The sequence below is a fragment of the Felis catus genome, chromosome A1, assembly GCF_018350175.1.
Source record: "Felis catus isolate Fca126 chromosome A1, F.catus_Fca126_mat1.0, whole genome shotgun sequence".
NCBI classification, from domain to species: Eukaryota; Metazoa; Chordata; class Mammalia; order Carnivora; family Felidae; genus Felis; species Felis catus.
Genome location: NC_058368.1, coordinates 159,919,248 through 159,933,351, shown reverse-complemented (window position 1 = coordinate 159,933,351; position 14,104 = coordinate 159,919,248). Strand labels below are relative to the sequence as shown.

At 33.3% G+C, this 14,104-nt stretch overlaps 1 protein-coding gene across 4 annotated transcripts in view; it reads left to right on the top strand.

Moving 5' to 3' along the window:
- The window catches only part of CHD1 (chromodomain helicase DNA binding protein 1), a 76,660-nt gene extending 65,683 nt beyond the window's left edge, over positions 1-10,977 (top strand). For all 4 annotated transcript variants that reach the window (XM_045034090.1, XM_045034085.1, XM_023258732.2 and 1 more), the window contains 5 exons: positions 3,945-4,123; positions 5,820-5,916; positions 6,905-6,956; positions 7,461-7,671; positions 9,438-10,977. In XM_045034090.1, coding sequence (XP_044890025.1) covers positions 3,945-4,123; positions 5,820-5,916; positions 6,905-6,956; positions 7,461-7,671; positions 9,438-9,783 — 885 coding nt within the window. In that variant the 3' untranslated portion in view covers positions 9,784-10,977. The remainder of the gene's footprint in view (positions 1-3,944; positions 4,124-5,819; positions 5,917-6,904; positions 6,957-7,460; positions 7,672-9,437) is intronic.
- Positions 10,978-14,104: the final 3,127 nt, after the last annotated feature.

The window sequence follows — 14,104 nt, the reverse complement described above, 5'->3', positions numbered from 1 at the left end:
GTACATCCCCTAGGCATGGAGCCTCCTCAGAAAGAAAGAATCATATTTATATATAGTTACAGTATGCACAAATGCGTGTAAATATATATTCTTATAAGAAAGAGTATTTCCTCTTTAGGATCCCTAGAATCTGAATCTTTGGCACGACTAAGGTGTAATCTTAAGTTTATTGCTGGTATAAATTAAATGCTAGACTTGAAAGGTGGAAATTTTCACTTCTAAAATCACATTTTTGTTTTACCTACTGTACCATTCTAGATTCCCCGGGTTAACTTCTTGTCCTGTTTGCTTCTACTTTGTATCCTAACTAGAGAAGGTTGATCAGTGAACCCATTTATTCATTCCTGCTAATTCCATGGCATGCCCTAATAGGGCTTCAGATATTATTCATGCACTTTAAGTATAATAGTTCCTACCGTAGGTTTTTCTCCTCCTTATTTTTGGGTGTTCACATCCCTCCAATCCCTAATAATATTGGAGACATTCAGATAAGCTACTCTTGTTCCTATCTTCCATCTCACTTATTTGTACATATCTCTAGACTTTTCATTTCTGTGTCTTCAGGTTTACAGGCTGGCATTACTTAGCATCTTTTTAAGATTAATCTTTCTGTTTGTGACTTGGTTCTTCTTAACCTAGCCTATCCATTTTCTATTAATTTTTTATTTTAAACCCCTCTCTGTTGGGTAGAAATGGGAAGGTAGATGGCGATATGCTTTTGCTTTTCTGAGGTGAAAATGAACTCTTTGAACTGCTTCCTTTACCTGCTCATTACTGAGTTTGGTGAAATTGCACCTCTTGCCTCTTTTCTTTGCCCACATTTCCTCCTTGGCTTTCTGACTTGTTCATATAATTGCCTTAAAGGAAAATTTCCTGTTGTGCCCAATACATGAATTTCTTCTTCACTAACCTTCATAATTGATCTTAAAATCTCTTGTATTATGGAGATGAAGAATGGAATAATTTTAAACATAGACTCTGGAGCCAGAGCTTACATGATTAGGATTTTACTACTGTATAAATTTTATTTGGGAATAGCTGTAATTATAAATTTAATGGCCTTTTCTCAGTCTTCATTTTCCTTCACATCCTTGCCTAATTTAACACCTTATTTTGTGCCTTATTGATCTGTCTCCTAAATGTGAGTATAATTTAATAGTAAAGAATGAATACAGAGTTCCAGGTCAGACCTGGGTTTGCCAGATGTTATTTCAGTCTGAACTTCAGTTTTCTTCAATACAATAAATAGTATTTATTGCAAAGGCCTACTACTGGAATCAAAAGAGGTGCCTTTTACACAACACACAGCTTCTGATACATAGTAAGTACTTTATAAATATTTATTACCATTGCTCCATTTCCCATCTTCAGGCCCTGGCCTTAGCGCATGGATTTTTGTCATGAATTCCTCCTTTTTTCTTATCCCCTTTCCCCGCCCCCCAATCGGTCAATGAACAAATGATACTGGACTAAGCAAATGATATTGGCTCTGCCATACTGCTTCAAGCTACAGCCATCTCATCCCTGGATTCTTTCAATAGCTTCATAGCTGTTTTCACCATTCCCACTCTATCCCCTGCTATACCCTTTTTGTTCCTCAGTGCATACTCCCCACAGCAACCAGAGTGATAGTGACTGTCAGGGAGAATAAAGTCACCTCTCTTATTTTTTACCTAAAATCCTTGAGTGGCTTTCCCTCTCACTCAGGATTAAAAGATTCATAATTATAGGCCAAAAGATGCTGCATCTGATTTATTACTCCCATCATCTCTGCTACTTCCCTCACTTAGTAGGTCCCAGCCACACTGTCATTTATACTGTTCCTTTGAACATAAAAATTTTAGAACTTCCTCTGCTCACAATGGCTTACTCCTTCATTTTCTTTAGATGTCTGCTCAAACATCACTCTTCTCTGATACTGTATATGAAGTAGAAACCTCTCTACTTTTTCTTGCTTTCTTTTTCTTTATCACAGTTGTCACCATCCAACACATAGTCTATTTATTTATTGGCTGTTTTCTCCTACTAGAGTACAGGTTCCACAAAGGCAAGGTGTCTTTTTATTTACTGCTCTATTTCCTGAGTCTAGGACAATGCTGAGAACAGGGTATGCAGTCAAATGACATACACTGAATGAATCATTTTCTAGCAGAATATAAACTACCAAAATTGAACAAGAAGCAGGAAATGTAGAGAACAGATACAGGAGTAATGCTAAAATTAGAAAGAAAAAGATTTCTTTAAAAAAAAAAAAAATCAGGCCTGGCTGAGTTCTAATTTTAAGTAAAAAATATTTGATTCTAATGTTATTTAAGTTATTCCTGACAAAAGTTGGATAACTTCCAAATGATTTGGACAAATAGGTCAGTAAAACAGAATAAAATCCACAGAAACAATTCCACACATAATATAGACAGTTAATTTATAATAAGAGTGGCCCTTCCACAGCAACAATACAAGGATTTTTTTTTTTTAATGTTTATTTATTTCTGAGAAACAGCACGAGTGGGACAGGGGCAGAGAGAGGGGGAGACACAGAATCTGACGCTGGCTTTAGGCTCTGAGCTGTCAGCACCGAGCCCGACACGGGCTTGAACTCACTAAATATATTGTCTGTAATTGATCCATCCTTAACATTCCTGAACTAACCCAACTTTACTACTTGTAAATTATTATTACTAATCATTGTTCATTTTAAATTTGTTTTACATGTTAATATATATTAATATATGTTAATTATATAATTAGTTTGCTTTTTTAGTGATATTTTCATTCTACTTTTGGTGTAAGGTTATAGTTTGTTTTGTTTTGTTTTTTAAATCTTTTATTTATTTTTGAGAGAGAGAGAGCAAGAGCGAGCAGGGGAGGAACAGAGAGAGAGAGAGGGAGACACAGAATATGAAACACGTTCCAGGCTCTGAGCTGTCGGCACAGAGCCCAAAGTGGGGCTTGAACTCACAAACCTTGAGATTGTGACCTGAGCCAAAGTTGGATGCCCAACCAAATGAGTCACCCAGGCGCCCCTAAGGTTATAGTTTTTATTGCACAAATTGTATTTTAACTGAATCATCAATTTTTGTTATGTCTTCTTTTTATTAGCATGCTAGTGATACGTAGGGTAAGGAAAAAGGTTGGTTTCTATCAAGTATCCCCAACTCTTTGAGTAGCCAAAATATGGTAAGAGCAAAATTCATTAGTTACTTTGTTTTGTCCCAAAGGTTTAGAAGAATAGACAATTTATACTTATAGGTCAATTGATTTTAATAGTTTGACAGCATATTTTATTTTATAAAAGATCCTCATATTTTTACATTTTGTTCTACATTAGAGTGAGTCTAAGGTATTAAGTTATAGTCTGAAATATTTTATTTTTTAACATTCTGTGTTTTAAGACTGCTTGATGATGATTGGGGCGCCTGGGTGGCTCAGTCAGATAAGCACCCAAGTCTTGGATTCAGCTCAGGTCATGATCTCAACCTTGTACTGTCAGCATGGAACCTGCTTGGGATTCTCAGTCGGTCGGTCGGTCTGTCTGTCTGTCTGTCTCTCTCTCTCTCTCTCTCTCTCTCTCTCTCTCTCTCTCTCGGCCCCTCCCCCACACAAGTGCACATTCTCTGTCTCTTTCTCTCTCGAAATAAACTTAAAAAAAAAAAGACTGCTTCATGATGTGTTGCAGTGCAGAAAGTAACCATTTTTACAGAAGGTAAATTAATCCAAAGCTTTTACATGCACAAAGGTTGAATTTAAATGATAATGAAAAACCTTACTTTCTGAAGAAAATCTGAGGGAAAAAAAACCCTGATATTTAAGAGCTGTGAGGCGAGCTTTAATGCTTATTTTAACGTCAAACAGTGCTATATTTACTCATATAGATATCATTGAAAGAAGTAGATCTTTGTTGAATTCTTATTTTTAATACATGTTCTTATTTTCCCATTTTAAAGTGTAAAGAAAGAATGAGGCCTGTCAAAGCAGCTTTGAAACAACTTGATAGGCCTGAAAAAGGCCTTTCAGAAAGAGAACAACTGGAGCATACTAGACAGTGTTTAATAAAAATTGGAGACCATATCACAGAATGTCTGAAAGAGTATACAAATCCTGAACAAATCAAGCAGTGGAGAAAGTAAGTGATGTACTTTTCAGGAAATGTTAATTTCCTAAATTGTAATTATGTAACCATCTAATTGTCTCATATTTCAGTTTATTTTTCCTATTCTGAAGTTTAGATAACAAAATACTATTTAAAGAAGTAATCTGAAGGCGATTGTTTTCATTTTTTCCCTTTAAAGCTTTTTATTTATGAATGATTGCTTAATATTAATTCACATCATGATAAGGCACAGGTGGCACCTCTGTCATTAAGAAATAGTCAACATTGTTTCATTAAAATTCAGATTGCATTTTATTTTTAAAAATCTCTGCACTTCACCAAATTATTGTTAGTAATATCTTTAGTTTGCAGTTCCAAATAAACAAATTTGTTACATAAATTTAGCAACTCATCTTCCAGGTGTGAGTATATAGCCTTGTAAGAATTAATATTCTCAAACAGTGTAAAATGCACACTTTTATTTTCCCTTTTATTTTAGAAGCAGCAGCACGGTTGATCTTAAAATTTTAAGTCTGAGCTGCTGTATTATACAAATCACTTAATGATTACCAGATCAGATCAGTGTTAAGCCAAACTGCAAGACAAGTTAGGAATACTATAAAATGGCCATAAACCAGTCCTGTCAGTTTATTAGTCTGCTGATTTCTTGCTTTATGCAGTGCAGCTACATACCAAAGCAAAAAACTGTAATGACATATTTCTGAAGGAGTGATGATTAAAGTTAAAAAAGAAATTCTATCCTTGTCCCCTTTCTCCTTAATGCACATTATCTGATGGGTATCTTTACTCAGACTACTAACATAGCTTGTTTCTTTCATACCTAATGTAAATCATAATACGAGTCCCTTTTTGACTTGTAAATTTACATATTTTTGGTTTCAATAAGATGGATTACTGCTTTTTTGCTCTAAAAGGCTATAAAATTAAGGGATTTGGAAGAGAACTAAAACAATGTTTGGTTTTATTTGGAGTCTTACCCAAATGGGGACACCAGTTTGGCCCAGTGGGTGGAGCATGCGATTCTTGATCTCAGGGTCATGAGTTCAAGCCCCACGTTGGGTGTAGAGATTACTTAAAAAAAAAAAAAAAAAAAAAGGTTGGAGTCTTAGCCATATAAAGTTTTTATTTTATTTTTATGTATTTATTTTTGAGAGAGAAAGCACAAACAGGAAGGGGCAGAGAGAGGGAGACACAGAATCTGAAATAGGCTCCAGGTTCTGAGCTGTCAGCACAGAGCCCGATGAGGGGCCCGAATGCCCACACTGGAGATATGACCTGAGCCGAAGTCAAAGGTGTAAACAGCTGAGCCACCCAGGCACCTCCATATAAAGTTATTTGTTTATTTTTTTATTTTTTTTTTAATTATTGTCAAGTTAGCTAAACATACAGTGTATACAGTGTGCTCTTGGTTTCGGGGATATATTCCCATGATTCATCACTTCACATACAAAACGCATTGCTCATCCCAGTAAGTGCCCTCCTCAATGCCCATCACCCGTTTTCCCCTCTCCTCCGTACACCACCGCCCCCATCAACCCTCAGTTTGTTTTCTGTATTTAAGAGTCTCTTACAGTTTGTAGAAATAATCTCTTTAGACTTTGTTCTATGGAAGGCTAAGTATATGTGTATGTGTTTCTACCTAGGGGATAAGGATTCCATGAAAAAGCTAAATATTTTCTACCAAACTGATTACCTGTTCTTTTTCTAGAAACCTGTGGATTTTTGTATCTAAGTTTACGGAGTTCGATGCAAGAAAATTACATAAGTTATATAAGCATGCTATTAAAAAACGGCAGGAATCTCAGGTAAATTGATGCATCATATTTTTCCTTTAATTTATGTTATTAAAACTGAGACATTCTTTCTTGTAGAATAATTCAATTAATAAATGTAGGAGGAATAAAGGAAATACAGAATCACTGTCAGACCACAATAAAAGTTGCTGCAGGTAGAGGTTCTGAGGAAACTAAAATTAGTGGGTGAGAAAATAAGATATTGGCATTGTCTAAAAGTATCTCATCTAAGATGTTTATTAATTACAAAGAGAAAAATAATGACTTTATAGAAGAGAAATCTGCGTACACCATCTTAAATGGTGAAGGGTAACATCAGCTAAAATAAGACCTATCAACATCATGAACCATCAGTATAGTGCACTAATAAGAAAGGTATATCACTTCTGTGGAATTCTTGGCAAAAATGTATTACCTTAATTTGATCATGTGAAAATACCAGACAAACCCCAATTGAGAGAGGTATTCTACAAAATAACTGTCTTACATTTCCAAAGTGTCAAGGTCATTGAAGACAAAAAAATGTAAAAAGCTATTCATTAGATTAGAGGAAACTAAGAAGATAAGAAAACTAAATGTAATACGGAGTTCCAGATTGGATCCTGGAACAGGAAAGGGATCTTAGTGGAAAAATGTTAAAAATTTGAACACAGTTTCTAGTTCATTTCATAGTATTGTACCAGTGTTAACACTTAGTTTTGATTATCATACTGTGGTGTTATGTGAGATGTTAACATTAGGAAAAGCTGGGTAAACGGCATATGGGAACTTTACTGTTTTTGCAGCTTTTCTGTAACTCTAAAATTATTTCAAAGTCGAATTTTTTAAGAAAGACAGTCTATGTTTTAAAAAAAAAATCTGCAAGTGATGCATTTATACATGTGTATGAGAACTTCTTTCAGCATCAGGATTTCCGTTTTGGGGTCTTTTTTCTTTTTCCTATTTTGTAAAGGTATTTTAAGCCACTTAAAAGATTCTTACATATGTGCATTTATTTTAGCAAAATAATGACCAGAACAGCAGCCTGAATGCTCAAGTAATTAGAAATCCAGGTACGTGTTACTAATTGTTTTAGAAAGTAAATTTAAAAACTGTTTTCCTCTTTCAGGTTTGTTTTAGATAACACATACTCAGGTTTTAATATTGAGCCTTTTATCTTAAACAATAACTTTAGCTTATTAACCTTTCCATAAATCAACCTTTTTTGCCAGTTTCAAGAAATGATAGAATAATTGTTAAAATGAATGTATTTTTAAACAATATTTAGAATATAATGTATTCTGTCTGTGCAAGAATCACAAAAGTATAGTCTGAGAAGGAAATGGTCTCCAAATTGTTTCAGTTGTGGTTTTTCACACTTCAGAATACAGTAACCCTTTATAAGACTTAGCTCTGCCTTTATAGACCAGTTCTGAAGTCTTTAACAGTATTTGGCAACTGATTTTGTTTATCCGGATTTGAAATAAGAGTTCTTATAATCTAGCAGCAAAGTTACTTGCGTTTACCATGTGTTTTTTTTAAGTCATTAACAAAAGCTGTACTCCTTTATCTAACAGATGTGGAAAGATTAAAAGAGAATACAAATCACGATGATAGCAGCAGGGACAGTTATTCATCTGATAGACACTTATCTCAGTATCATGATCATCATAAAGACCGACATCAGGGAGATTCTTACAAAAAGAGTGACTCTAGGAAAAGACCCTATTCTTCCTTTAGTAATGGCAAAGATCATCGTGACTGGGATCATTACAAGCAAGAAAGCAGGTAAACTGGATGGTTTTGCGGTTTTGCTTATTTGTGTCCTTCTCTTTTTGACCTTTATGTACTCTATTTGACCTTACCAGCCAATTCATTATTCAGGTAATCAGAACAGATCTTATGTGAAATTAATTTGTTTACAAATTAAAAAAAAAAAAAAAAACTGATATAGAGTACTTTTTGTTAGTATTAAGAACCGAATTTCTCCAAAAATTTTTTTAGTTACAAAGTGTGCAGTAAGAGATGAAAGTATAGGGAGTTCTGTATAAGTCATAGGATTCATTTTTGTTGGTTTTAGAGGACATTGGCTCAAATACTCTTCAAAATACAATAACAGAGTAAAATTAAAGCTTGATGGAATATGACTGAAATTTGATGAGCAGAATTCTGTGTTCCATTCCACTAAAAAACTCCTAGGGGAAAAATTAATTTATGTGAAAACACCCTACTGAGGATAAACTTAATCATGGCAGTCCGGGGTAGTCCTGAAATCAGGAAGTTTTCTCTGTTTAGTATTGTTTTATTGTTTTTTGAAGCCTTTAAGTAGTTAAACAATCTGAATATAACAACAGAATACATTTTATTTCATAAAGGAGTATTTTCATCAGTTAGTTATAATTAAGAAAAGCAAAAGAAAAAACTGAGAAGAAAAAAAGATCAGAAATAGAGGAATTAGTAGATTTTCTTTGCATTTTAGTTGTGCTTACTTTAATCATTTCTTCTCTATGATAGAAGTGCTGTCACATAATAAGTATCAATTGTAGAATGGCTCTTATAATTAGAAAAGGGCACAAAATGCAAAGTCCTGTTTGTAGCAGTAAATATTTATAATTTCACAGACTTATAGAACATAATTCATATTTTTTTTGTAACAAGGACTTTTCCCCAACCAGTGAAAGTTCTCTTCTACAAATTAATTCATAGACTGAATTTTAGAGGTTTTTATTTTTTCTGCTTAGAGTTTCATAAAAGGCTCTGATTTCAAGGGTATTCTATATCGTTATCCTAACCCCCACTTGCAGGTAATTAAGATGCATTAATACAAATGTCCCATAGGATAAAAAGTAACAATCAGTTGAAAAATGGGCATGCGAGCTAATTGAAATAAGTTAGAGAAAGACAAATAGCATAAAATTTCACTTGTATCTGGAATAAAAAACAAAAACAGTGGACAAACAGAAAAGCAAAAAAGACTCATAAAGACAAGAGAACAAACTGGTGTTGCCAGGAGGGAGGGGATTGGAGTCAGGGAGATGGGTGAAATAGGTACAGGAGATTAAGAGGTACAGATTTTCAGTTATAAAATAAGTCATGGGGATATAAAGTACAGCTTAGTAATATTGTAATAACTTTGTATGGTGACAGATGGTAACTATACACTTACCATGGTGAGCATTTCATGATGTATATAATTTCATATCACTATGTTGTACACCTGAAACTAATATACTGCATGTCCATTATAGTTTAATTAAAAATAAAATTATATTAAGTAAATAATTAAAAATGGGCATGTAAAATTAGATGGTATCTGAGGTTCTCTGTATGGTTCACTTTAGTTTTGTGAATTGAATGATTTTTCCACAGAGGCATGCAGAGACAGGTCCAGTGACTTAAGCTCACTGAGGAGGTCTTGTTGTGAAACACAGAGCTTCTATACAGTTTAAAAGGATGCCTTAAAGTATTTTTCTGTTTTATTTTTTTAATACTTTTTCTATTTGGAAACATTTAATTTCCATCATTAATTTAATCCCTAATTTCTCTTCCATTAGGTATTATAGTGATAGAGAGAAACACAGAAAACTGGATGATCACAGGAGTAGAGATCACAGGTCAAATTTGGAAGGAAGTTTAAAGGACAGATCTCATTCTGATCATCGTTCTCATTCAGACCATCGGTTGCATTCAGACCATCGGGCAAGTTCTGAATATACACACCATAAATCTTCCAGGGATTATAGGTATCACTCAGATTGGCAGATGGACCACAGAGCTTCCAGTAGTGGCCCCAGATCACCACTAGATCAGAGGTCTCCTTATGGCTCCAGATCTCCATTTGAACACTCAGTTGAACACAAAAGTACACCTGAGCATACCTGGAGTAGTCGGAAAACATAACAAAAACTGATACTTTTTGTCTTTCTGGACTTTTCTTTTAGCCATATATCATAAACCAACACAGTAATTGCCTTACATGACTTGAAAGATATAAACAGATCTTCTATCAGTAGCAGTATTGTTACTTCTTTCCAGGATGCAAGGTCTATTATCCCAACAGAAGAGAAAATATTTTTATATTTAAGGATTATGCTGCACTGTACTACAAATACTGTAGTACTTTTTTTTTTTCTTTTTTAAAGAAATGGAAAATGTTTACTATTACAGGGACCTCAACACTGCCCTTCCATATAGGCTGGATAAAACTGTTTTTAAGTCAGTGATTTTAGACTGACCTCCATTTAAATTATGTTTGTATATGAACTTTACTCTGACCTGTGATCATGTTTCAGGAAGGAATGAAAGAGAGTTCTTTTCTTAATAAAGAAAAAACACTCAAGGACTTTGTTCACTTTCCAAAGCTACTTGTTTACATTGTACACTGCGACCACCTTGCCGCTTTTCATCACAAGCTTGAATATTTAAATTCTGTACTTATATCTGTAAAATAGCCAGGAATTTCCTGTTTGTGATCTGTTATTATGCCTTTTTACACATACACACACATGGCTGTAAATTATTGTAAATGGATTAAATGAGCTTTCCTTACTTCCTTTCCCTGCTCAGGCTTTTTTTGACTGTTCCTTTCCCTACCAACTCAGGCCTTCTTATCATTTAAAAAAAATTATCAGTGTAATAACACTTTTTAATGATTTGTCTTGATGGAATCATTGTTTAGAATGTAAAAAATGGGGAAAGGGGCCACTTAATTCCATTAGTCTCTTTTTATATTGACTATTTTATTAGATAAATGTTATTTCTTTCATTTTTTCTTTTTTAGTAAATATTGTGTTTGTAGTAACAAAATGGTGAGATAATATGTAAAATCTAAACTGCATGCTCTGGAAACATTTTTTTCAGATGCATTTGGTTTAAAAGGGTAGGTGTATGAACACTTTTCAGAATCCAAAATGGCCAAAAGTTATTGTAAAATCCATTTGTTTTCCCTTTTCATGTGGGCAATAATGTCAAATGTGCTATGCAGCCAGGTAACATTTTAGATAAACTTGATTGACTTTTAATATAAACTGTTACAATGCACACTGATTGTATATAAAAACCTTATATATGACAAATTAAATTTAAGAAAAAGGATATGTGGGCTCCTGTAATTTTCTGCTGCATTCTTACTCGCTCAAGCACTTAATTTTTTTTTTTTTTTTTTTTTTTTAAGTAGTAACGTTTAGCTACCAGGCAAAAGGTATTTTGGTAAGCAGTTGAATATTAAGTGTGTGGCACTACAAAACTAAGTCTATTTTAAAGACTATATGAATCTATGAAGTAAAATTAGATCATAGAAATCTTTGTTGGTTTCCTGCAGATTTTATTTCAGAATGCCTTATATTTATTCACAGATTTTTATTTTGTTATATTCAGTGGGGATTTTTGAACATGTGACACATTCTTGGATGTGCGCTATGATGTAACAAATTTGAATCTTAACTTTGACAAATATAAGTATATTGGTATATGCCTATAATAGTCTTTAAGTGTCCCATGTTGATTAACTGTGGGAATAATCTACAGAAATTTGTCCATAGATGGATGTATTTTTTTTAAACATTTTAATTTTCTCCATTAAAGTCTAAAATTTTATGTGAACAAAGCTTTCCTTTTTTTTTTTTTTTTTTTTGGTGATCCCTCTTTTAGTTACCTGAAGGACGATAATCTGTTTTTTCCTGGCATATCAGATAACATAGGAACACTAACTCAATTTTTAAATGTCAATTTATAATTAAATTTAAAAGTGATAAAACATAGTGCCGGTACACATTTTTAAGCTTTTCCACTTTTTCCACATTTAATGTAAATGATTATTCCACAAGATAGCATTTAACACAACAAGATAATGCTTAACGAAGTTATAATATTGACATAGTAAAAAGATCAGGGTTGCATTTTTAATTCATCACTTTGTAGCTGGGATATTTGCATTATATCCTATTATACAAAATATCATAGAAGAACAATATTACATTTTTTGAGGCAATGGAATGGGCTCTTTCTTAACAATGCCATATTTAGCTGAATAGATCAATCACCTAATTAGCTGAGTTGAATGGAAAACCTAAAACTGTATGTAACATTAATTGATGGAAAATATGTTCATTATTTGTAAAAAGTCAGCAATCATGTAGAAGAGGAACAAGCCATAAACTTACTAAGACACAATGGAGAAGAACATTGGTACATAGATATAACAGGGAACATTCTCTATAAAATATGCTTAAATTTTGTCTATTACATGCTCATTCTGCTTTGCTATTTATATCCATTTGTGTTTAAATTTTTAAGGGTGAGAGATTATGCATAGTACTGTACCAATTAACCCTCCACTTTAATAATATACAATAAATGATTTCTTATTAAAAGCAATGGCCTGTTTGCTTATAAAGAAAGTATTCTTTGTTCAGGGTATGTTAGAAAATAATTTTAGACTGGAAAGCTGTGGAAAACTGGAGTGTGAATGATTTGTTCACTAATTTCAGAGTGAGTGGCTTAATAAAACTGAAATTTTTATAGAAGTTGCATAAGACATGGTAGATTACAAATAACGATAATTTCTGTAATTCATTTTTGTAGTTAAATTGTGAAAGGGTTGTATAGATACACTGATTTCACTTTCTTGAGATTTATGAAGACTATACAGTGGTATAAATGGCATAATTCCTATCTTCGTTACTCTGTTTCTGACTAGACAATGATCTTTAAGCCATAAATAATAATGTAGGTTTATAGTTGTGATATTTATTGTCAAGGGCTGTGGTGATTTGAAAGGGAGGGGGTTGGAAAAGCAACTAGTTTTTAAATACGGGCTTCATTTAGACTTACCCTGCTTCGTCTGAAATTTTAATGTGAACTCGTAAATGTGGCTTAATTATTAAAACTTTGAGTAGTTCATTACTTAGCAAATAATGGAATAATATTTTTAAGTGTTTCTAAATTGATGTCTAACATATTAATATAAACAACTATCAAACCCATTGCTTAAGTTTAAGATTCGATTTAAAAGTACAGATAAAACTATTACATATGTTGCAGCACCTTATGCAAGATTTATGAGCATGTTTAAGGGGAGGCAACTAGGTAATAGTACAACAAAAATATCTTGACAATGTCAGAATTTCTGTGTTAAAATTCTCATCTTCTCATTTTAGACATTTAAAACAAACAATTCAATTGAAATTATATTTTCTCCTGACAATGACTGTAGTGAGTAATTTTATAGATTCTTTATGCTAATATTTTTCTTTTTTTTTTTTTTTTTTCTCCAAGAACCTAATAGACTGATTTTATTAGGAAATCTTGGGATTCTTTTATAAAGAAAGACCTAAGGATAGGAATATTAGCTATGTTAAAGAATGAAAGATAAGATTACTTGGTAAAGTAGGATTAAAAAATACTTTCCAGACTGTTTCCAAGTATCTATACAAATTCTTCAATGGATCTTTATGTGCCACATTTTCTATCTTAAAAGGCTATTGCCATCTTGGCCTTCAGTTAAAAAACAAAAACAAAACTGGGGGTGCCTGAGTGGCTCAGTCAGTCAAGCATCAGACTTTGGCTCAGGTCATGGTCTCATAGTTCTTGTGTTTGAGCCCCACATCAGCTTCTATGCTGTCAGCATGGAGCCTGCTTAGGATCCTCTGTCTGCCCTGTCTCTGCCCTTCCCCTGCTCCTGCATGTACTCTCGCTCCCCAAAACAAATAAACATTACAAAAACATAACCAACCTTTATTTGAGACAAGATTGGTAGTTCAAACTGAAAAATGAGTAAGATGCTTTTAATTCTATGTCCCAGTCTACATTTGAGTCTGGATCTAAATATTAAGTTGAAAAGGTATAAATAGCCTCAAAACAAAACCTGAGCTCATAATGCTTCTGTTAAATGAGCTAGGATGATTGCATTGATGCGTTGATTTACATTATCTGGCAGAAGTGGGAATTGCATTTTAATTTTATTACTGTAGGCTACTATTAGGTTTCCAGTCTGTAGATGAGCTGTGGAATTAACCTGGCACTCATTGTTTTTTCCTGTTACTACCTTTCAAAACTTTGCTTTGTCTCTGTTCTTCAATTTCACTCTGCTGAGTCTGGGTGTGGTTTTGTTTATTTATTTATTTTTGTTCAAGTCTTGTCCCTTGACCAGTTCTTTCTATTTTCTGGAAACCTGGTATCACTATCACAATATTTTTGATTTCTGTCCTCTGTCTTAACAACT